Below are 24,280 nucleotides of genomic sequence, written 5' to 3'. Positions count from 1 at the left end.
GAATTTCTTCTGATGCCATCACAAAAGGGGAACTTGTTGGTACCAGTGCCTTACAGCTCAGAGATATTGCAGCAGACAAAGAGAATAAAAAACTTCTCCTGTCTGTGAACCGTCCCATTAGCACACACAAAGCTGTTCTGTTGCAGATGACGCTGATCTGTTGATGAAAATGACCAGACTGGATGTAACTAACAGACTTCCGCCATCTGTCTAAAACACTTGATTTAAAGGTTTGTATCTTGGAAGTTGCAGGTATTTTTCACTCTGACACTTGGGAACGCACTACAATTTAAGAGAGATTCAAAAACTACATTTAAAACTGTACACTCCTGGACTTCAAATGCCAATATGACACTTCAAATACTTATTTTTTTTGAGCTAGCAGAACAATAGGAATAGATGATCCACTATGGTGTACATTGTTTCTTATAGCAGTGCATTCAAACAGTTGTGTGCACATCATAGCGGAGGGACATTTCTGCCTTGTCCTTTATATTATGTAGTTGTGTTTCAGATTGAAGTGAAACAGCTGCAATAAAACCTAAAGAGTTGCTATGAAGTAGGGCAACTGTGGATGACAAAAATTACGCGATTCATATTCATGTTGCAGATATGTTTACTGTACTGCAGCAAACTGTACACACCCATCTTGATATAATGCACTTTTACTTTTTAAAGCAATGACGAGACCTACCTTCTAAGTTGGACTTTGATTTGACAGATTTAATTTTAATTACTCTTCTTAGAGTGAATTTTATTTGACTTCTCTATTTATTCGTCTATTCATGTCTTGTCTCTATAGTGTAGTTTATTGCTTCATTTATATCATTTCTTATTCTGTTTTATAATTTCTGACTTCTACTTCCATCTCTATTTTAATAATAAACACTTATTTTATCTATTTATGCAGCTAACTTCATCTTATTTTATTTGATCTCATCTGGTGTTTCCTTATTGCCAGTGTTACATAGGGTAGCCATTTCCTCAGTTCCTCAATTCTTGTGTTTTAAAGTCCTGACTTGATATTTGACTGTTAAAATGAGGACAGGGTGGAGGGATGTTTGTACTGTTTTATTGCTCTTTTTATTTTGTTATCTGTAGAGCACTTTGTGTTTCATTATATTTGTATGAAAGGTGCAATATAAACAGTCTGACTGATTGATTGATTGATTAATTAATTTCCTGCTTCTTTGGAACTTCGTGGTCGATGCTTAACTGTATTTTGTCATCTTAGCGCTTGTACTCTTGCAATGACAATAAAGCTGAATCTAATCTAATCTAATGCATTTTTATCTAAATTGACAAACCAGTAACGCCAGAGAAATACATCAAAGATCTTTAAAATTTTGACTCTGGCACCCAAACAAAAGTTATTTGGCCATCATGTTTGGGCTTTGCTTCTCAAGTTCTTATGCTTTCATGTCTCCAGCTACATGTCTAGTGTACCAGAAAGAGAGTTAAGTGCCATGCTCAAGGGCAATCTGGAATGAAGGATGAAAGTAAAATGTCACTGCTTATCTTCCCAGCCCACATGTTTTCCTTCTGATTAGCTAATGTAAAGGAGACAGTGGTCTAGAAAAAAACACCCTCATATGACTTCTATGATGCTTCGCTATACTTATGTGTAGAGTGCAATCAAGCCCATTTAAGTAGAATAGCAAGCTCTTGTAACCTGCATTAGGGCTGCTTGTCGTGCATTTATGCATTTGTTCATCAAGTGTGCAGATGGTCAACAAGCCTGTCAAATGGAAAAAAAAAGGGGGGGAAAAAAACAGCAATGACTGAACTTTTCACAGTCATCTGCCATCATCAGGTGGGCTAATCCAATTTGCAAATTTGGCTGCCTCCTTATTTCCCTACGGATGTGATTTAATTTGTTCAGCGGTAGCTTTACTAGGCAAGAGCAAAATGGGTAAAAGGGCGATGTCTCTAGATTTCAAGGTTTCAAAGTTTTGCATCCTCTGGGGTCAATGGTGCACATCTTAAGCAACAGTATCTTTATGCGTCCCAGTGGTTCATTTATATGGCATCTAATGAACATTTGTCCCCTAATTAAGTAATTAAAATGATGTGAAGTGATGAAAGGGAACACCAACAACGAACCACATGCTAAACTGGCAGCACAGCAGCTTGGTAGTTAGCACTGTCCTCTCACAAAAGAGGGTTCTGTTTTTAATCTTCAGCCAAAGCCTTTTCTATAATAATTTTGCATGTTCTCCCAGTGGGTGCGTGGGATTCCTCCTGGGGCTCAGAATTTTCTCTCAAACTCCAAACACATGCAAATGGATTTGTGACTCTAAATTGCCAAGCACGATTTGAATATGTTGACCCTGATGGATTCAATATCTGGGCAAACTGTTTCACTGCCTTCCACTTGGTGCACGATGGACTCCTCGGGGTTGTAGTAATACGATATACATGCTGTGTTCGCTACATGTAAGGTCGACCTACAATGTTATGCAAGTGGCATTTCCACAATGACTTAATATACAATAAAATCTAATTTAATGTTGCACATAATTGAAATTGCAAAACAACATTGGAGAATCTCTTGCAGAATACAACTGGAGGAATGATTTCCTTTCTCATGTTAAAGCAAATGGACAGCTATTAATAGGCAAGACATTAGTTTGACATGCACATATTAGCATTTACAGTGTGTTTAAACAATATTTAATGGTAAATGAAAATAACAAGCGAGTTGTTTGCTGACAAGTGGATCACAAGGACATACTAGACAAATTTAGCTAGATATAAAGCATAGTCACACACATCTGAGACAGTACGCTCTGAGCTGTAACTCTAATCATTATAGTCTTAACTCATCTGCCTAAATTATTTAGTTTATTCAAGTTATTATTTTCAGTATATTCTTAGATTACAGCAGCCAGCTGTTCCTTCACAACAATTCAACCCTGCATGCACGTTTTCGTATTAAAAGGAAAGCCATCAACTAATATCAATAGATGCCTAATTGGTCTGAGCATCTTGATAATTAGCTTGTCTGGTTTTTACGAGGCGCTTATGTCCAGCGCACTAAATTAGTGATGCAATGGGGCGATCCGATAGTGGAGTAGTCAGGCCCATTTGTAACATTCCATTTCCTGATTCTCTTCACCCCGCATTTTCTGTCTCTCTCCGCTGTTGTTAACAATAAAGGCACAAAACACCCCCAGAGTCATTTTAAAATGAATAGCTAAAGAGCGGAAGTTTGCGGTTTTAATGTTCTCGCTACGATTCATGTGCTTTTACTATCACATTAAACTGCATTTTAGTCCTTACACTGCCTATAGAAAGCAGGATTTTTAACAGCTCCACTTGATGTGTGAGGGAGCATTCAATAAGCATCTCAGCTAGTTTTTGCTCTCTCTCTCTCTAGACGTAATCTCCTCGAATGAAGAGAATCTGACGTGCCAAACCTGTGTGGGCACACTCAGATTATTCCTTTAGCTGCTCCTTTACTTATTTATAATATAATACGGAGTGTCAGAAGTTTCCAAAAGATCTACTGAGCTATTCTGAATCAGCTGGCGCCACTTCAAAGAATTTCTATCTCCTCTGCCAGTGCTCCAAGCTCATAAAAAAACAGATGTCTCAATAAAATGTCTTTTAACTTTGTTGTTAAACAGTATATAGATGATTGAAGATTTTTTATGAGACCTTCATAAACATATGAGGGTCTTTATTAAATGCCTCTTAAATGGTCCAAGGTCTAACTGCTGTACTCGCTGTGGCTCCCTGAGTATCATCTTTTCATTCAGACAGGAGTCCTTCTCAACCTAAGAGTACTTAATGTTCAGTGGTTAATGTGCCACAAGAACAGGTCAAACAACTGGAATTTTAATTTAATATAATAATGCCTGATGTAGTCATTTCCCATTATTGTAAATACCCAGGATGCAAGAACAATATGAGCCTTTAACAGACTCAACAGGAGTTTTAACATAACTCAAATATTTTGGCATATGCAGGGAAAAGCAGACAAAAAACTTTGCATGTTTGTGCGCACACATTTGAATGATGCGAAAAATTATGATTTTTATGAAGGACAAAGCAGCATTTTTTGCTCTTATGGATCTCATTATAATCTGTACATAATCAAATGGACAACAAGTATGTTTAGTGCGACATGTTTGACTGACACTGTTGAATACATGGACAAAAGGGCCAAGACCAAACCAGAGATGCTGCTTTTGCTCCAAAAAACAATAGTCTGTGTTGCTATTTTTTCTTCTACAAGTCAGGGCTGCCGTACACTCCACAGTAAGTTGTCTGTCCGTATGACTGTGTTGCCAGCGAGACTTTTAAATCTAAAATCTAATAATAGCAGAGGCAGCAGACTGGCCTCACAGGGGGAAAAAAAAGTGACAAGCAGGTCAGCAAGGTGGGTACAGGTGCAGCAGCAGTGCTCTTGCACAGTTGCCTTTGTGTGCAGACAGCTCAAATAAGCATATGTGCTGTGTTTGCATCCCAACTTGAAGCATAACTGCACTCAGACGCTCACGCGTACGCATGACAACACACGCTCACCTTTCCCTGCACACAAAGCACACGTGTGAATTGCTTCCCACATCTGGCCAAGGCTCCATCTTTTATTCCATTACACTGCAGACATCAACCCCCATCATCCCATTGTGTTGTCTGTGAGTGGGCTTTGGCAAAGGGAGGAGCAGATTGGGCCAGGAAAAGAGGCTTCTCCCAAAGGTAGCCAGCTAGCTCAGCACAGACGAACCGTCATTATTTCCTCAAATGAGTTCAGTTTAGGTAAATGAGAAGGAAGGAAAAGATGAAAGGGGAGCACAAGGGGCAGTCCAGTGGAAGAGCAGATATTGAAGGGAAGAATGAAAAACAAGAGAGTATGTGAGATGGAAAACAGAACGGGAGAACAGGAGGAGTGATTTCTGCATAAGCCCACATAAGATGGGGTCAGAGAGAGAAAAGGCAAAAAAGAAAAAAAAACGAGGAATAGGGCAGACTGGGTTAGGCAGATGATGTCTGCTGCTGGGTTTGTAATATTAGCAAATCTGATATCTATAATCTGCTTTCTGTTCATGCAACATAGAAAATATCCTGAAAAATTTGTTCCCCTCCAAAAATACATTTGGCAAAGGTTCACCGGGCAGGACGATAAAATGATCTGCACTCGGCTGGATGTATTTTCCGCTAAATGTCTCCCCCCTTCTATTTCATTTTGTTTCATTGTTATATCGACAGAGGAAATTTGGAGATGAAACCCTTAATAAATGATGACAGTCAAACTTGAGCCATTGAGCATCTGCCAGCAACGAATAAACAGAGACACAGTGAGTACAGGATGATGCTTAGACAGATGTTTTCAGTAATACCATTAGATAATCCTTTAACTCCCGGAAAAAAACAAGATCATTACCGCTATTTCTGTGAGTGTATCTCCTCTATTTGTCATGGCATTTATTCAAAAGCCGGAGCTGGGGGTCATTATGGAAAAGCCTACAGCTTTATCAAGATACAGCTCCAAATTGTACGGCATAGCAGCGCTCACTTAAAAGCTGCAATCCAATTTCCGAAGCAAACCAAAACGGTGATACGCCAGCAGCTGTTCTAAGTTACTGCTGATGTTCCTTTAGGAGGTGAAAACTCAGGGCCAGGGCTACAACCAGGAGCATATCTAATCTCTAGGGATCTCAACAGAAAAAAAATAATAATACAGAACGCTAAATCGAGTTTGACACAGTGGTTATCAGATCTGTGAGGGCATAAAGACAGGAATCGGGATAAGGACCAAAGAGGACAGATAATGGGGGTATTAAGTGCTACTACAAGAACAGAACACTAAAGCTTCCTTGAAGCTGCTGTTGCTGGGTGAATCTATTTATTCATCTCTTGTTCAGCCTCATGCAATTAAATTAAAAACAGGTTTTATGGACGACATTAAAGGCCCCAAAGCTTCTCTTAGCTAGTTGGTTTTTAAAATTTTGACAATATCTCTGAAAAAAATATAAAATATTCATGGCTAAATAAGCAATGAATGTTAATCCTGAGAAAAACAAAAATTGCATTTGTTGTAATTTATGAAAGCAGAGTTAATTATTTTGGTTATTTTGGTTTTCTGACTTAGCACCTGACTGGTGAGTGTAACAGAGCATTTAGAAGCTGGAGAGCTGAATATTTTCTTCAAGCAGAGTGAAAATACTAGTGAAAAACTATATTTCAAATGAATGCTGATGTGATTTGACATCCTTCTGTTATCAGAAGATTCTTCTGAAACTTGCCTTGCATCCCACTGTGCCACTTATAGAACAAAAACAGCAAACATTATGAGATATATTACATTAGACACGACAAATATGTGGCTACAGCGCTTCAGTTTATTCACTCTAATTCTTCTGTTCTCTTCTGTATCTGCTGGATTTGTAAATTGGCATTATATTATGCTTATAAGCTGGCTGTATTAACCTTAAAGAAGATAATTGGTGTGTTCCAATACCCACACTACCACATTACATAGCATGCCAGAAAAGGATTAGCATGTTCCACTGCATAGTATGTTAAACGCAGTATGCTTTTCTGGCCATTCTGACCCAGGATGCTCTGTGTAGCATAAAAAAAACGTCACGGTGTCTCACTAAAGTAACAAGCTTGAGCCGCCAACAGCGTACAAGCAGCTCATTCCACACTGCAGACTGTGATGGATATATGGCCAAAGCTTAAGATGCAATATTATGACAAAGTAGCATGTCCCTATTGTACGCATACTGCATGCAACAGTATGAGTACTTTGTAAGGGCAGCCATAGTGCACACTGAAAGGTAAAGTATGCAATTTGGAATGTAGGGAATACATCAGAGTTGGGTTTACAGTTTGTTCTCACTGCCTCCATGTAGCCCTAAAATCTGCTATTGCAGATATAAGTGTTGAACATTCAATATTCTGCTTCATGTGGACTGTGTGGGTGGGGTTTGATCAGATTTGACTGACACTGCAGGCAAAACAAACAACCTACCCAACAACTTTCAATAGATTTTGATTAAAGTGTCGCTAAACTGTGATCCATGCAGGGAAGTACTCCGTTCCAGCTGAGCTCCATCCACCTCCGACCCATGAGACACGCCGAGACAAAAACATGAATCTGTCATCATCATGATCCAAACTGTTGCAACTTTGGCAGAGGACTTGTAGAACTAATGATGAAGCACAAAAATCTGGGCCTTGCACATACGCAGCCTCAGTGGGATCCACTTATACATAATACATAGATTGTGCACTCATCTGTAATGGTTATTTTGATACTTTGTCAAATATTACACACATTCAAGAAAGTCTTCCCAATCCGAAGTCAAACAATCGATTTTTGATGTGATGCTGTAGCCATGAGGTTTTAAGAAAATGGTGGAAAGCCATCTTAGTCTGTGTCCGACACTAGAAAAGGGATACTGTATTTCAAAATAAAACAGCACAATGGATCATGTTTAATGTGCAGGTGCAACATAGAAATCACTTGATGACACTTCAGAAACATGAAGTCACAAAGTTCAGATAATCACAAAAAGAAGTGTGTGTACTATATAAACACTGAAAATCTAGGACTAGCCTACAGCAATAGCTACATTACCATGCAGTTCATTTAAAAGGGGGTTTTAATTTGTGAAAGCACTACACATGTTGTGACAGCAGCAAGTTAGTCCCACTATTCCCCCGTGTACGGCCCCACTGTTTAAAGCTGATTGAGAAAACAGGATTTTCAAGGGGCCTGAACATGTACAACTCGCATATGACCCAGATGTATGCGGTTTATTTTAGGCAATTTACTACCAGGCTCAATCCCACTGGACAGAACATGCTGCTTCTGCACATTCCAGTCTGGACACCGATATTCATCAAAAACGGCTACGAGACTGCCTCTCTTGCAACAATCCTCATGACATAAAAGTCAACTCTGAAAAATAACGATTAGAAGAACCTTTTCTTGTAGAGATTGATGAGGTCACATCCATCTAATCCCTCTTTCATTTACCCGTAAGGCTTCCCTCCATCATCTGTCGCTCGGCTCCCTCAAGTCATTTCACAGTCTCTCCTCTCGCTTCATTTTCTCGAGCTTTTTGACTCCTTTCATCTCTTCTTATGCTCCTTGTCATAATTTCTCTGAGCTGCTGCCTATCATTACATCTTACACTTAATTTTTGGGGTTTCTCTGAACACTTGACTGTAGGTGGATCTTAGAGATTCTGTCATTTACTTATCCTATATAGTGCAAAATACATTATATATCCACTGCATCTCTCCCCTGCTGTCTTAGTAGCATCAGTTACATTATCTTTTCTACTATTTCACTATGTTTGGCACTTTCATTTGGATATATATATATATATATATATATATATATATATTTTTTTTTATGTGAGTGCTTATAAAAAAAACATGGCATTCACCATCAAATTAATCGTTTCATGCAATTAAAAAAAATGCTTTTTCACACTTCAATAGAAACATATGTCTGACTGCTTTCTAGCCATACAACTAGACTCACAATGCCCAATGGATTCATAGGAGAGTGTGAAACACTAAACTGCAGTTCTGTGTTCCCGAGAGAGAGAGAGCAAAACTTCAAATTATGCCCGTATACTTTTTGTTAGTTGTTGTTTGTATTATTTCCAATTTGTAGATTTTGTGCAACCCCACTCTGTGTCCTTCAACTGCCACAGCAATGTCAGTGGAATTACTGTGAAAGGACATTTTAAAAGCATATGTAATATTCTTCCAATACATTCTTTCCAGGGCTGTGCATAATATTACACGGCTCTCTGTGAGTGCAATTACATGGCCATGTGCCTGGGATTCTGCCATCCAAAATGAGAACGATTATGGCCAGTCTGAGCGGTTATGTTGGAGAGAGAACAGAGGGGAAAAGAGGGACTGTAACCTTGAGCACTAGGCACTGCTTATCTCTTCTACACACTGCTGAGGAGAGGGAAAATGTGTTTATATCATTACCTCATAAATAAGTATCCAATGGAAGATAACACCAGTTCTTTACTACCACCTTCACCAAAGTGCTCGAAACTACCTTCAGATTTCATTGAGAAGTCAAAGGCCAGATACTAAGAGTCCACACTCCAACCTCCATCGGACTTGCCCAGTCCTGCCCAAGTGACAGCCGAAGTGACCATTCCTTTCTCTTGCTGTATCTCTAGAAGGAATCAATTGTACTTTTCGCGACAGCTAAGGCAATTTCCGAGGTGCTATCTCCCCAAGATATCATATTACATGGTGTCAGCACCTTTCAGGATTTCCAGTCTGCCAGGTCACGATGGCCCCGTCGATGAGATGTGATTAGGGTCAGCAAAGAGAGAACCGGCAGGTATTTACGTGGTCCTCCAGGCCTTTGTCTGCGAGTTGCACAGGGATGTAAGTGTAGCAGATTCACTTTACACTTTCCCGCTCCACCACCTGACACTACAAGCAAGTTCACCGGGGGAAGGCATCAGCATCACGTCATCGTTGGCAGGGGATGTACATGCGCCAGAAAAACCACCCGGATTTGTTGTGAGGACAGTGTTAAGTTTCTTTCTGAAATAGTTTCCAACACTAACTCTGTATTAAGCAAATTTACAACAAGACTTCAATAAACTTCCACAATCAGAAGTCTTGTGCAAAATGCAGTTTAGAAATATTTTCATCGTCAACAGTTTATTCACGTACTGATTGATTGTGCAATTGGTTTAAAATCATTACAAATAGGAGAGAGTAAGATAAACTCTTATTTACATGCTTACTTTCTACAAATATATTCAGTTAAAATGCTCGGCTCCAAAAACACATTTGAAAATGGTTACTGGGCAGGAGGTTTTCTTCTTCTCATTTTGCCCTCAGGTCTATGTCTCCTTGTCTTCCTTTCCAGGAGATGACACAGAGAAGCAAAAAAAAAAAAAAAAAAAACCTGCCTGACACTGAAAGGGTTCTACAGTGTCTGCAGGTGGTCGCTGAGATATTGTTACAGCATGAGTTTCAAGTAGGCTGGAAGGTATAGCTGGCAGGGGAGCCAATTAGACAGTACATGGATGAATGAGTGAGCTGGGAGCTCTTATATAAATATCTCATATATGATCTGAAGAGCAGTAAGAAGTTTGAGTCAGCAAACACACCCGATCATAGAGTCCATAAGTATAAATATTCACACATATGCATATACAAACGTGCTGACACATACATACACATTCACTTCTCACTACTGCCCAGATCTGTTGCTACAGCTCAGCTGTGCTGTGGGCGCTGTGAAGACTGTGATGAGGGCAAGAAGGCGTTGGAGGCTCCTACCAGGCTCCTTCCTAATGGTAGATTTGACATTTACCCTGGGAGGCTGTGGGCTGTGGCTGCTGCTCCCACAGAAATGATTCAACCTGCCGTGCAGAATATAGAGAATCTGTTCTGACGGATGGAGACAGCTATGGTGAAGGACCTAAAGATGTCTGGGGGCTGTGTGTGCCTACTGTACCTTGATTTACCAACACACTGCATCTGACACACAACTGTTACTAGAGCCATCTTAAGACCTCTGTTGGCAGTTATCTAGGGCAGTACACGATGGAGAGAGACAGAAAACAGGTACAGTATGTCAGTGGGATCAGCAAGTGAGCATCCTCCATCACGTTTTATTGATTCATACATACAAGCACACAACTCCTCCAGATGGCTTAACAATGAGCATCGCAGAATCAACTGTCTCCACAAAAGCTCCCCTCACAGGTCAGATTTCACTGAATCCCACTCTTGTTCTTAAAGTATTGTTAGCAAGAGCCAGATATTTTTCAGACATTTGTCTTTAGATTTGTTTTACTGTTTTGGATTTGCAAACAGCTGCATCACAAAAAGGCCAAATAAACTTTCATTTGCCTGTTAAACACACTCTGATAACAATCAGAGTAAATGCAAGAGATATCAAATGTTAGACTTTGACCTGATGATAGCACTAGATGAAAATTTTAAATATTTCTAAAGTGGCTACAGTTCACTCTGAAGGGAATGTGATTGTGCGTGCCAAATTTCATGGCAAACCATTCAACACTTGGTGAGATTTTTTACTCAGAAAGTGCAAACCTCACGGTGGTGTTGTAGAAAAAGTCAGGGAATCCGCTTAACTCCTCAAGATGCATTGTCTGGGAACATAAATGTCTGAGTTCTGTGGAAATCCACTGAGAAGATATAGAATACTTTCTCTGAATAAATAAAACTTTTGACCTTCTGAAAGTTCCATAACAGAAGCAAAATCAATCTACTTTGGCTGGCTGTATCAAAACATGAATATTCTATAAACTAAAAGCCAAAAATGGTGCACGATGTAAAATTCGGAGCTTGCTAAAATCAGTAGGATTTATCCTTTGGGAACCATAAACATCTGTAATGCATTTTATGGCAGCCAATCTAATAGTTAATGAGATCTGACAGTTGGGATCAAAATAGTAGAAACAGTGACGCACCATCAGTCTAATATTGCTCTAAAATCATGCTGCTGTAAGGTTTTTAAACGTACATCGAGAGGGAAGAATAGAAGACAAGACTGAAGCTGGTGTCTTCTTTCAGACATGTAAATGAAAGCCTGTCATTTGTTGTTTTCAAGCCTCAGTGAAAACATTGTTCATGCTACAAAGAGTGCACAAAAGCTGGTGTGTTTCACAAAGTTTTTTTTTCTTTTTTCTTTAAGGTCTAAGAAAAGTGTTTTTCGCCCCCATTTTTATGAATATTATGGTGATTTATTGTGACTCCATCAGCTCACTTTCTCTGGATGCCAGACACCGCTTATTACGGTACTTTGAGATGGTTACAAATTGCAAATCCCTGACTCATCACTGCATACTCAGCGCCGTGGCTGGTTGGCCATCTCTGCCGATGTGTAGGCTCAGTCACTAGTCTATCTTTATATATAAGCCCATTTTTGGGAAGACTTCCTTCCTCTTGTTTCTATAATAGTCAGAAATGTGGGCCCCATTATATGAGAGTGTGAATACCTGAGAATGTTTTTATTTTTTGCTATTATTCTGCCGAAAGATCTTAAACTAAAGGAACTGGTGAATGGGTTTAGGGTAAATAATATATTTTGTAAGGCTTTCACTTAGATCTTACATATTTGAACTATCTCGTTCAACTTTCCTCCTCTGCTTTTTCTGTGAAATATGTTTTTCCGAGTGTTCAATTTATTGTGTATCCACAGATTTTTTTGCTGAAGATTTTGCCCCATATATCACACTGTATATTATCTCTTTACAAACCAACTCTGAACATAAAAGTGAAATATGAGGATAACAACTAACACAGTGCTTCAAAAAACCCAACTGTTTCTGACTTTAAACAGCGCACGAATGCAAAACTGGGTCTCCAACAACAGGTGTCATCTTGTTGTTTCAAATAATCAATATACTGAAATGTCAACTAAATTAAATTTGTGGTATGCATCCACAGCAATTCAATCATCTGAGAGCAGTATAAATGCTATATGTATTAATATGATTGATTTTTAGCAATAGTTTTTAAAATCTATGTATATGATTGTTATTATTATCATCTATATTTTAATATTATCACATAAATAAAACCTAAAATTTAAAAAGTGTTTAACAAGAGTACATAGTCACTTGAAAACATGATTTATTACAACAACCTACACTCAATAACCACATTCTGATCGAGTGAAGGCAAGTTTTCAGAATTTTTTGCCAATTTACTAAAAATGTTTTCTATTTCATAAGGACAGCTCATTCATTTGTATCAATGCTGTCTTCTAGCGAGGAATATTCAAAATAAACAAGAAAACAGCAGCAGAATTAAAATACACACAGAGTATCTTGTGGCTTATGATAAATCACAATCTGAAGACATTTACCCACCCATGTAAGTTACACTGTTGTTTTATGCCTGAACAATAACAGCTTCTTGGCTTTGTGTGCTCAATAAATCTGTCATTTAACCACCAAACAGCCGAAAACAAGACCTCAGATTAGTTTACAGGCCAACATCTCCCTGTATAGGAGATAAACTCTTTGCTTTCTGCTAGTCTCTTTGTATTCCTCCACCGTCAGGAAAGCAAGCAGCAATAAATACTGCTGTGAGTTCATAAAAGTATCTTTCAAAGCTAGAACGAGACAGCTGGCATACCATCAAAGGCAATAAAACATATGGTACAGTGACAGCCCGTACATCATTGCCTGCCTGCACACAATTCTTTCTTTTGTTTTGAAAGCTTCTTCTCTCATTTACGTGTGAAAGCGAAGTTCATAAGTCTTTGGATTCATGCGGCAATGTCAACACTAGAAGTGAATAGAGCGAAATGAATTGGCGCAGAGAGGATCAGATAAAGGAGAATAGTGCAGTAATAAATGGAGTGTTGTTTTACAAATGGTAAAATGGCTATTTGAACTGTAAGCATTAAAGAAGATCAGTGTATTTTCAAATATCAAGAGGGAGCCCATTTGAAAGCTGTCAGATTTCTGTAGCATGCAACAACGCATGAATTGAAAAACAGCATATGATCTGGATTGTTATGGATGAAAACATCTGTAAGTTTGTAATGAAATTTTAAAATCCAGGATTGTTATGGAGCTGCGAAGAGATTCTACATTTAAAGAGAAAATTGCATAAAAATTACTTCCTAGACATATATTTGAGTCACACCTAAGGATACATTTCATTAATTCTGTCTATTATATTTTCAATCAATTCATTCATTTGGTCTAAAGAATGTCAGAAATTGTTCAAATAAATGTGGATCAGCATTTCCAAAAGGCAAGAATGACGCTGTTGTTTCATCCACAATCCAAACATATCCTATGTACTGTCACAAAGGAGTAAAGAAACAGCAAAATATTCAGATTTAAGAAGTTGGAATCAAACAATATCGAACGATTTCCTTTAAATTCGAAATTATTTAAATGAAGTGATGATCAAAACAGTTGGTGATTACTAAAATAAAATACAATTAATGGAGTAATGCAGCAGCTCTAATAAGAAAGCATACTAAAATTTGATAATTATAGTAGTACACAAAACAAATGCATCTAAAGAGAATCATCTATTGTCATCATAATAGAGATGTAATTTGTCCTGTTATATAGAAAACTATAAACCAAATATCAATCTTCTGATGACTTCTCACGTCTTTTAGAGGCATTATCTGTAACTAAAAACAACTCAAATTAGAGGAGAGGTAGCAAGACTTTCTCCTGCTCTGACTAGTGCCTGCAGCTTCCTCTCAGGCTGTTTACAACCACAACAAACTCCACCAAAGAGGCTGGAAGGAGGCTTCTATCCCAGCCTCGACAATGTGGTTCAGTCAGAGTTCACATTTACTTGGCAGTCATGGACAGGTTAATTTCCTGCCTGGTAACACTGAAGGTTACTCAGATGGGCGACATGAACCCCTCACAGGGTCATTTTGGCAGCTGGACAGTGAGACGATAATGTCTGAAGAGATTCTAATAACAGACTCAAACGGAAAATGTGCACATTTGAGAGGAGACAAAAACCTCATTCTGAACAATAGGGGGGATACGTCTGAGCATCCCCAGTGGAAATTATGCAACTAATAATCAAGGCACATATTGGACAGGCTAACCACACAGCAGCCAAAGTGCAGTTTGGGGTTCTTCAGTGGACTTTTATTAACAGTTCTCAGGTCAAGGTTGAAAACCACAGAACTCTTTGCAGTCATGGCCACGCAGTAAGACAGATATGTTAAAATTGACTTCATTTTGTCTTATTTATTTGGTAGTAACTCTGACTCATGCAGTTGTAAGCTTTACCTCTGCCATTTTAAATGCATAAATACGAGTGCAAGGTCATGTCTTTTCTACTGGTTGCTAGTCGGAGTCTGAATAAAACAAAATGATAGGGTGAAAAAGGGAGGCCAGGAAGACGGAAAGATAAACAGACCAACAAATGAGCATGTCTGTATGTAAAGAGAGAGGGAGGGGTAAAGAGAGAGAGAGAGAGACTGCTTGAAAATTAACTCTAATGCTTCCCTTTAAGCATGGTACACTACTACTATGAAAGCATGCAGATGTAAAGTGTGTGCATTTTGGTCAAAGTGCATTAACTGCAGCATGGCCATAATTCAGAACAGCTTGTCCTCATTAAGACTTAGCAGTCCATCCCGCTGAAGCGCCTTACTCTGAGGGCAGCTTAGCCCTTTCATCCCCATTTTGATATGGACCTCAGCCCTGTCTCCCGAGTAAAAGGGTGGCAGTGATGGTGATGGGAGAGCCGCCCACTTCCTGGGACCTCTTCTAACCCTCAACATAAGCCGGGTGACACGAGGTCAGGTCCAGGCTGCTGCTGTCATTCATGTACCACCATTCAATCCTGTGCTTCATCTATTTAAGCATGAGTATTTGGATTTTGATCAATACAATGTCTTGCTGCCACATACTGCTCTGAAACGGCAGCTGCTGCAACCTCTGGTTTAAATATTTCTCATTCTCTATCTCGGCATCTTAAGTTTTTCATGAGATATTTGAGTTGGGAGCTATTTCTTTTTCCATTTGTTGGCAGTTCGTACTGCTGGCAGGCTTCTCAGCAGAACATCCTGGGTTCTCCCTAGCAAGCAATATTATCTGGGGTGGGGTCAGATTAAACATCCAGAAACAGACAGCTTTCACCTGCGGGTTAAGGCTTTGAAGGGATCAGCCAAATTCTGAACGGCATGTTGAGATTGTTATCAAGGCTTTTCTGACTTCCAGGGCACCACCTATCCCGTTACTGTATGAAGCCAACACAGACTTGAACCAAGACCTCGAGTTTCTTTAGTTCCCCCTTACAAATGTTGCAATTTTACTCCCACATCGGGATCAAAGATCAGACAGTAAGGAGCCACCAGATGGTGTTGACCCGAGATTCATTCTTTGCTCCCATAAGCCCTTATCAAAAGCAGACGTGATGTGGCTGTCAAATAACACTGCCACTTTTCTTTACTTATGGCCCCAACATAAGAAAATAAGAGCATTTCTAGGGTATAAATGGACTCATTGGGTATTAATAAATGACTTGTGGGGCTCATCATACACTGCAGCTTCCTATTTATGGATACAATAATCATCTGTTGCATTTTCTGAGGTATGTACACAAATTTAGGGTGAATCTGTAAAACTCTGTCTATGATGTTCAAGAGAAAGATGAAATTAAGCTGGAGTTAAAGAACAATTCTTGTTTATCAGAACGTCATTTTTTTCTGCATTTTTGGCCACCAGTCCTCATCTACAAAACATTATACCCGAGCTTCGATAACTATTAAACAAGTTTTAATCAAACTTAATGTATTTGGCAGAAGAAAAACATTTGAACTGTAAAATTATGATGCAAAAGAACACATCAGTCATGGTTTATAAACCTACAGGAACTCCAGATCTGTGATTGCAGTTAGCTGACTTTAGATTTAAAATTTCTGTCTAAACTTGTGTATTGTTTAATTCTCAGTATGACAAACATGGGTTGAAACAAGTTTTCTTTTCAAGAACACTACAAAAAAGTCAGAGCCACACTGTAAAAACAGAAAGAACTACTAGATTTTGAACTTTCCGTCCATCTTTGAACTAATTATGCGTGACATGCTATTCAGTCAGAAAATGTATTGACATCTTTGGTTAAAATAAGGTATTTCATCACATGTATTCTGCTCCACATATCTTATTCAAAATTAAGCCAAAAATATAGAGTTCCCAGTAACTACATTCTATAAAATATAAAAAATTCTGTGCTACCCAGTACAACTGGGAAGATAACAGTAACTCAGCTGCAATAAACACTCACATGACAAATATTCAGGGACTTTTTGGATGAACTAGGCTGAATTGCGGGTTGTGCTCACACAGATCGATTACAGTTTATTTTTTTCAATTTTCCTAAAATAAGCAATCAAAGAAATTCAACATTTTTATTTATTCTGATATTATTGACTATTTTGAAACAAAAAAAAATTAGCCCTCAGTAAGTGCAAATGTGACAGGAGCTAAAACAGGTTGAAATTGCTTGAGGTTGAGTAAGGTCTCTCATTTCCTCGATTCTATTCTTTTTTGACTTTGTTGCAGCAAGATTTCCATGTTTCCAACTCCTGGTTATTAGTTTGCCTGCTAAAATGTTATCAGAACTAATATGAATTAACAAAACTGAAAAAATACGACCCAAGGTTTAAGACAAAAATAGTGGTTGTATGTTACTTAATGACCAACATGACTGTCTATCACTGAATTGTTGACAGCTTTGTTATTTTATGCGGAGGCAATGTCACAAACATACAGCTGGTGTCGTTCAAATGATACAGTCAACTTGTCAATCATCACTTCAAAAATGAGAGACACTTACTACTGCACAGGCTCTGATGTTTATCCAGCAATCAAAGAATCCATCTGTTAAATCTGCAAAGTCTGGAGCTGCAGCTCCTAGTAAGTAAGACAGCGCGCACAGAAGAAAAATATCCTAAGGGAGAGAAACTGTACAGCAGAGCCTAATGAAGGGGAAACCATGAGAACCATCTTCTCTGCCGCAGTCTGGGAGGGAAATCGTATGGATGGAGAGGGGAGGGTGAAAAATACAGTGCGATGAGTGTTAGAGGACAAGGTATGAATGCAGCCAGAAAAGCAATTAGTGTCCGCTAATTGGTATCATTAGACGAGCTGGTGTCGATTTAGCAGGCGCTGTGATGGACAGTGACAATTTAGACATAAATGTGGACTGCACAGTTATGCGGTTTAAAAGCCGAACAGACGGTAGCTCTTAGGCTGATAGCAGCAGAACTGATAAGACCAGAACCTATCATCAAAACTTCACTCCATCATCTTTCTTACGATAAAAAAAAGCAGAAATGAAGAGAGTGACAGGAAGATGAAGTGATAGAGAAAGTCTGATCCAGCAGGAGTACAGATGAACACAATGATGGTGTACGAAGAGAAGAAAGATTAAAAAAAAAGGTAAAGTAGAAAAACAATTCCCTGTATAATATTTGTTTGAGCAAGAGCTAAGTTTATACACTAAATAACTGTGTCCGGCCATAGTAATACAAGTGCATGTTACCACGAAGAGTGCAGTAATAGAGTAAAACTGATGCGATCCGAGTTTTATGCGTGAAATCAAATATCCGGCCAGCCTGAAAAGTTTACGGCAGCTCGCAGCACTCTATTCTTCATCCTGTCCATCTCGTAATCACGTTGCTATTGACTAAACAAATGTGAAAGTATCCACTCTGGGCGTTTAATGATAGCAGCCGTTTTCTTTGAGAAAACACTTAGCAGACAGTGTTCCTGAGAAACGCAGGCCAAGTGAAGGTGAAATGAGACTACAGAGACAACAAACAGGGCGAAAAATGGCAAAAACAAAACAAGATTTTCCGTAGTAAAACGTTTTTTTAGAATGTTTGTCAGAGCTCTAAGAGTGAGACAATTTTGATCAACCAAAAATCTATCAAATGAGCCTAAACATTTTAACTGGTTGCATTGGTGAGCCTGACTTTAAGGTTTTTATCTGTACTTTTTTTTTACGACATATTGTGTTAAGTTGTAGATTCATTTGCTCTGTGAGTTGCTTCAGTTGATTCCTCTGCTCGTCTCTGCTGCTCTGGACGCTGTGAGCTCCCTTTGGCTACTTTGTTATGCTCCGTTACACTGCCCTGTGCTTTGACTCACAGTTGTTTTTATAGTTTGTGGCTGGCCAGTAAAGTTGAGTCCCTGCACTTTGGTGTTCAGTTTAACCTTACTGGTATTTTGTGTACACGTCTGTGTAGATGCTCAGTCATCCAGGTCATGGCAATCCTAGGAGCTTCAGCAAAAAGCAACTGGACTTCACTTTTAGTTCTTGAAAACTGAAAAAGTGCCTTGGATAAGAGGTGAAACATCTTCAAGAACCTAAAAGAGAAGTTCATCTGCTTTTTACTAAAGCCTCCCGGATACTGTGTACGAGCTGAGTGCTACTGAGTTTTTTTTGGCTTGCTTTGTTTCTTTTTCTTACTATTTGCCATAAAAGTGACAAAGGTGAATACCAAAGTGTGACGTTTTTATGTTTATTTGGACGGTTCTTCATGCACTTATGGTAATGGTGTTGATTTGTATTTGCTGAAGTGCTGTGCTTTGGCTGTTTCCATCTCATTTGACTCACCAGAAGTGGATTGCATGTATAACTCTGGTATTGGCTGCGCATTTCACATGGTTTTCTCCTCCTCCTCTGCTACCTATGTGGCACCCTTTTCAAAATCTCCTTCACTGCGGGAAACAACAGCAACAACCTACCACACTAAAAGCTTTTAAGTTCAACAAGGATTGGGATTGTGCAGTAAGGCAGCACTACTTGTTCAGTGAATTAGCCGCTTTAATGACAGCGCTCGCCCCCCTGCGTGCAAATGTTCCACCAAAACAATTCCCCTATCACTATTTTGCAGGAAGACTGCCACAGCATCTTCCACTCATCCAATATGACTGGTACTGGTTTAAAGAAACAAGCTAGATCATTTTTTTTCTGCCAAAACCAGAAAGATAATGAAGTGCAGTGGCTGCTTTCTGTAGTGCAGAATGGTCTGGCTATGCAAGACTATGCCAGTTGTAAACACCGTTGATGCCAATACCATGTCTGATGGGACAGATCACTTCTGGTTTGGGCAGCAATCGGCAGACTGTTTCATTTTGGAGGAGAGGGCAAGCAGCACCCAGTAATTATAAATACACTGCTGGCCAGTCAGTGACAAAACTACGACTTGTCCCTGCTGCTAGTGTCCACTGTGCATGCACATTTCCAGCCTTCCTGAACTATTCCCGTGTGGAAGAGGAAAACAAAACTTTGGAAGCACTTAGATCATGTACTGGTGCCCTTAAAAGAAAAAAGATTAGGTGCACCAGTAACAACTAATGTTAAAAACCAGCCAAAAGCCGCATGTGTTTATATTTAACAAGCAAATTTAACTTACCACAGAGCAGCCCAAACCACAGAGCGGCATCAAAGATAAACTATTAGGTCTATATGCACCTTAACGCAGAAGCACTTCTCACTGCAGGACAAAGAAAAAAAACCTTGTGCTGTCTATGTGGTGGAGTGCTGCTGTGCAATAGGGCATGTGCAGACTGAAACGAGATGTAATTAACAAGAATAATATCTCTTGCCTCCTCCAACTTTGAGCAAGAGGAGCTGTGATATCAGCTCTGTCCAAAAAACTGCGTAATCGTGTCTCATTTTCTGCTGAATCCCTGATTGAGTCGGAGGCGGGGAATTGCGATAAAGCTCTCGCTCTCCTAATGAGCACCAAGTGGCCACGGCAGTTAGGATTCATATGCTGCTGGCTTGACTTCCACACCTGCTGCTCTCTCACGGATTCTCAAATAACTTATGCAATCAAAATGTAAAAACCTCTTTTCTTTTCTGAATCTTACCTCTCAATGATGTCAGAGATGGTGCAGGCAAACATCTGCAGGCCCTCTGGAAGCTGCAGAGCGACTGGAGAGAGATGGAAAAAGCAAACAGAGAAGTTACATACTTGTGTTAGAGTGATCTCAACGTTTTATTTAATAAATCCTCGACAGCGCCTGGTTCAGAGTGCTTCACTGACAGCAAACAGTGACATTTCAGGGCAATTTTCCCTCTGCCACGGTCGCGCTGCTGGGTTTTTTTTTTTAGTGAGTGACAGGTTGTTGGAAATATAGTCCAACCCTATAACCAGGGGTCTATCTCCACAGATGGGTCACACTTTCACTCTTTCTGCCTGCAAAGCCAGAATTTATTATGGACACAACTGGTCTGAAAATTAAATCTAGCAACCAGTTAACTTGCACTGGGCCTGCTGAGGCTGTTGTGTGTTGACAGCAGGAGACCCACTGATCTACTGATATGTGACACCAGTCGCTGATTGAAAAACCTTGCTTAGGGCTTCCCTTACTAAGTGGTTTGTGCCTTGTTTTGGATTCGCTCTGCATTTATTTTTGCCACTTTTTATCAAACCGGCAGAAGGACCTGGAAAGCAGTTTGCCTGCCAACAATCAGTGAAATGTGACTCCTTTTATTTATGCATATTCATTCAAAGAAAAATGACTGGAGATTTGCTACACATGTAAACACAAAGACCAGTATGGAAGATTGTCCATCTCTGAAAAGCAAATGCACTGTAGTGGGCAAGCAAATTTAACAACTCTCAATAATAAGGACTGTGTCTGCTTGCTACAAACAAGTGTGAAGGGGATCTGAAATATAGCAGCTCAAATGAAAACTCTCGTGAGCTTTACAAAAGGAAAGTTATCAGCAGCAGGAAACACAATATACATGTATCTGGGTTCCATCCTAAAAGACATCAAGCATGTCTAACTGTGGTTCCAAAGCACAAACATTGTTTAAAACATTATCAATCAGCTCCTATTGCCAAACTACCCAACAACTGCCAGCTGAGACTATATAAAAGTAACAGAAATGGACAAAATACTGTGTTTGTCTTACTTAAATTAGTGGTTATAAGGCAAATATCCTCATGTCTCTTTGGATCTTAAATCAAAATGTCACTTGGGGATTTTTGACAAATCTGTCTGGAGGTATTAGCATCAAATATCCCATATGACTTTCTATATTAAGAATGCTTTGGCATACATTAAGTCCGCCATCACATCATGAAATAAACATGATGACATCTTGGCATCAGAGATTACTCAGATATTGATGATGCCAAGTATAACCCCTGGAGGAATACAAGAAAAAGCACCAGAGCATGAAGAGCATGGGAGCAAAACGACAAGCGTGACAGAGATTAGCGGTGAGAGCAAATGTGGTGGTATGGAAGCACACAATCTGCTCTGTCTCCTCCTTTTTACATAATTGGTAATCTCTACATTTTTTAAAAGGCACAATCACCAATTCAGGATGCAACTAATGAGAATTTTATTAGTTTTACTGGTGGAAAATGGCGGAAAATGTTTCCCAAAGCTCCATGTGACATATTTAACTTTTTTGTTTCATATGAGCCACTGTCCAAAACTCAAAAAGTCACAGTATTCATCGATATAAAACAGAAAAAAAGCAGATAAATGATGGAAAACATTGAATTAATTAAAAATACTAGCCACTTGAATTCAGTAACTGAATGCTTCAGCAAGGAAATATAAAAAGACCAATTTTAATTTCAGTTTTTGAACAAGTGTCAAAGACTGGAGAAAAATGTTATTTTCCCATCATGATCCGTCAATATCGCTGATTATTTCAGGTGCAAACAGACATTTATGGTGCAGAAGACTAAAATATGTACACTGATGAGTAAAATAAGCTTTAAATATACTGAGTCAGCATCTGGTTAGACTAAAGACTTTCCCAAAAAAAATCAACCAGAATGCATTTTATCTGATTTTAATGTCTGCTTTTATCGAGTGAAATGCAAGGGACATTTTGTTTAGCGGTTTGCTTTTCAGGATACATTATATTAGGCTGCATCGTTTGTGTACCAGCAATCTCTCCTGTCACCAGATCTCTTTTTTTTCCATTTATTATCATTTGTGGACTTCAGTCTGACAAACATGTATGCACGGGGTTTGGACAGTTCTGTGTGAAGCTGCCGCCACCAGGCCTGACACATTGAGTAAGCACCTGGGGACAAAGGCTTTGTTTCAATCAACCATGACATTTTCTCCCAGTCAAACTCTGCCGCACCTTCAATAAATCCATCAACGTCTCGGTGGACACTTACAATTTGAAAACAGTGAATTCGGCGCACGTTTTCACATGACTAGGCCTGAAACAATTTCGAGACTTCAGTGCCAGACGGCATTAAACAATAAAAGCTGGGACAGACGAAAGGCCAAGGAGGTTGAGTGGAGGATGGTCACGAGATGGAGTGATAGATGGAGCGGTGCTAAGAGGAGGAGCGAGACCACTCCTTATTGATGAAAGGTTAAGGGATCACCAAGCGCTCATGTAGAAAGTGAGAGACAGGTCATTACCTGGAAAAGGGCGAGTTTATTAACAGAGAAAGGTTTCAGAGCACACCTCTGCTACAGCTGACAGAAGCAAAGAGCCTTTCTTCCAGTGAAAGGTGAGTCAGATGCTGCAGGTGGGCTCGAGTGTGTGGATGCATGTTTGAGTTTGCACGCAAGCATGACAAGTTAGCACAGCACTGTGACAACATATACATTAAACAAGGTCAAGTAAATTCAAGACACAAATGTAGAATTCATATAAACTGTCAGGGCCCCCTCCTCCACCCCTGCCTCAGCCCCCACCTGACCCCTTCTTTCCTCTCGCTCTCTCTTTCTCTCCTTCCCTCCTCTCCACCATTCCTAATCAGTCTCATCCACAGAACTCCGGGCAGCTGCGGTTAGGCACACCTGGTCATCATCATCCTCACAATAAAAGCTGGTCACACAGTCTACACCCTGCCAGATCGTAAACGCTGATTCCTCAATCTTCAGAAAAATTCTCACTCTAACTGTGTTCTCTGCCCTGCCTTCTGGAACCCTGGACCCCCTGTCCACCCAGACCTTCCCTCCTGGTCCTCCCCAAACCCCTACCTGGATCTCTCCCCCCGCCTTGGAAGGTCCCTGCTCCACTAATCCTGTGCTCATCCTGCCCACCACCCAGTACAACCAGTCCGTGCCTCCCCGCCTGGAATCTGAACCTTCTGCCCGCTCTCCGCCGCCGACCCACATCTCCCTGGACGTCGACAGGACCGCTGATTCCCGGTCCGTCACCCCCTCCCCATCACCCCTTAGTTAGTTTCCTGAGTTCCCTCCCTTATATTCTCCAGAGTTTATTTTCTGCCAAATTAAATCACCTTTTCTGCCTCAGCCTTGTCTGTTTGCTTTCTGCACAGGTTCACCCCCTGCATCTTGACATAAACATGTCATTGTTGCACAACTTTCCCAATATGCAGAGAAGAAAAGTTGGAGAGGATACATAAACTGTCAATTACAAATTATCTAATTTTGTTTCCAAAGCTATTGTTGCAACACTATTGCACTGAAAGCTACAAGTGGGATTATGTTAACAATGAAAAGCAAGAGGTAAACTAAGAAAGTGCAGCAAAGACCAATTTACAAGTGAACGGAAGACTGAACGGACAAAGCCGAGGGATTACTAGGAGTTTTCCGACAGGTGGTTATGCTTTAAAAATGAGAATTAGGCTATAGACAACATTTATCCCATAGAAAAATTAAACGCTAGATGTGAAAATACAAAACATCTAGCGGTGATGAACTGTCAAATGTCAATTAACATGCAGTATACAGTAACAAATGTCTTCTGTGTTCACAAACTGTATGTTTTCAAACACTAAAATGGCCAAAATTAGAAAATGGGGGCATAATGAAAGGGC

General features: G+C 39.6%; 1 protein-coding gene across 1 annotated transcript in view; it reads right to left on the bottom strand.

The window, feature by feature from the left end:
* The window catches only part of dph1 (diphthamide biosynthesis 1), a 66,989-nt gene that overhangs the window by 31,471 nt on the left and 11,238 nt on the right, over nucleotides 1-24,280 (bottom strand). Inside the window, exon 3 of the mRNA XM_022211197.2 lies at nucleotides 20,370-20,433. Coding sequence (XP_022066889.1) covers nucleotides 20,370-20,433 — 64 coding nt within the window. The remainder of the gene's footprint in view (nucleotides 1-20,369; nucleotides 20,434-24,280) is intronic.

Source organism: Acanthochromis polyacanthus, chromosome 13, assembly GCF_021347895.1.
Source record: "Acanthochromis polyacanthus isolate Apoly-LR-REF ecotype Palm Island chromosome 13, KAUST_Apoly_ChrSc, whole genome shotgun sequence".
In the NCBI taxonomy this organism is placed as follows: domain Eukaryota; kingdom Metazoa; phylum Chordata; class Actinopteri; family Pomacentridae; genus Acanthochromis; species Acanthochromis polyacanthus.
This window is presented reverse-complemented; position numbering and strand designations above follow the sequence as displayed.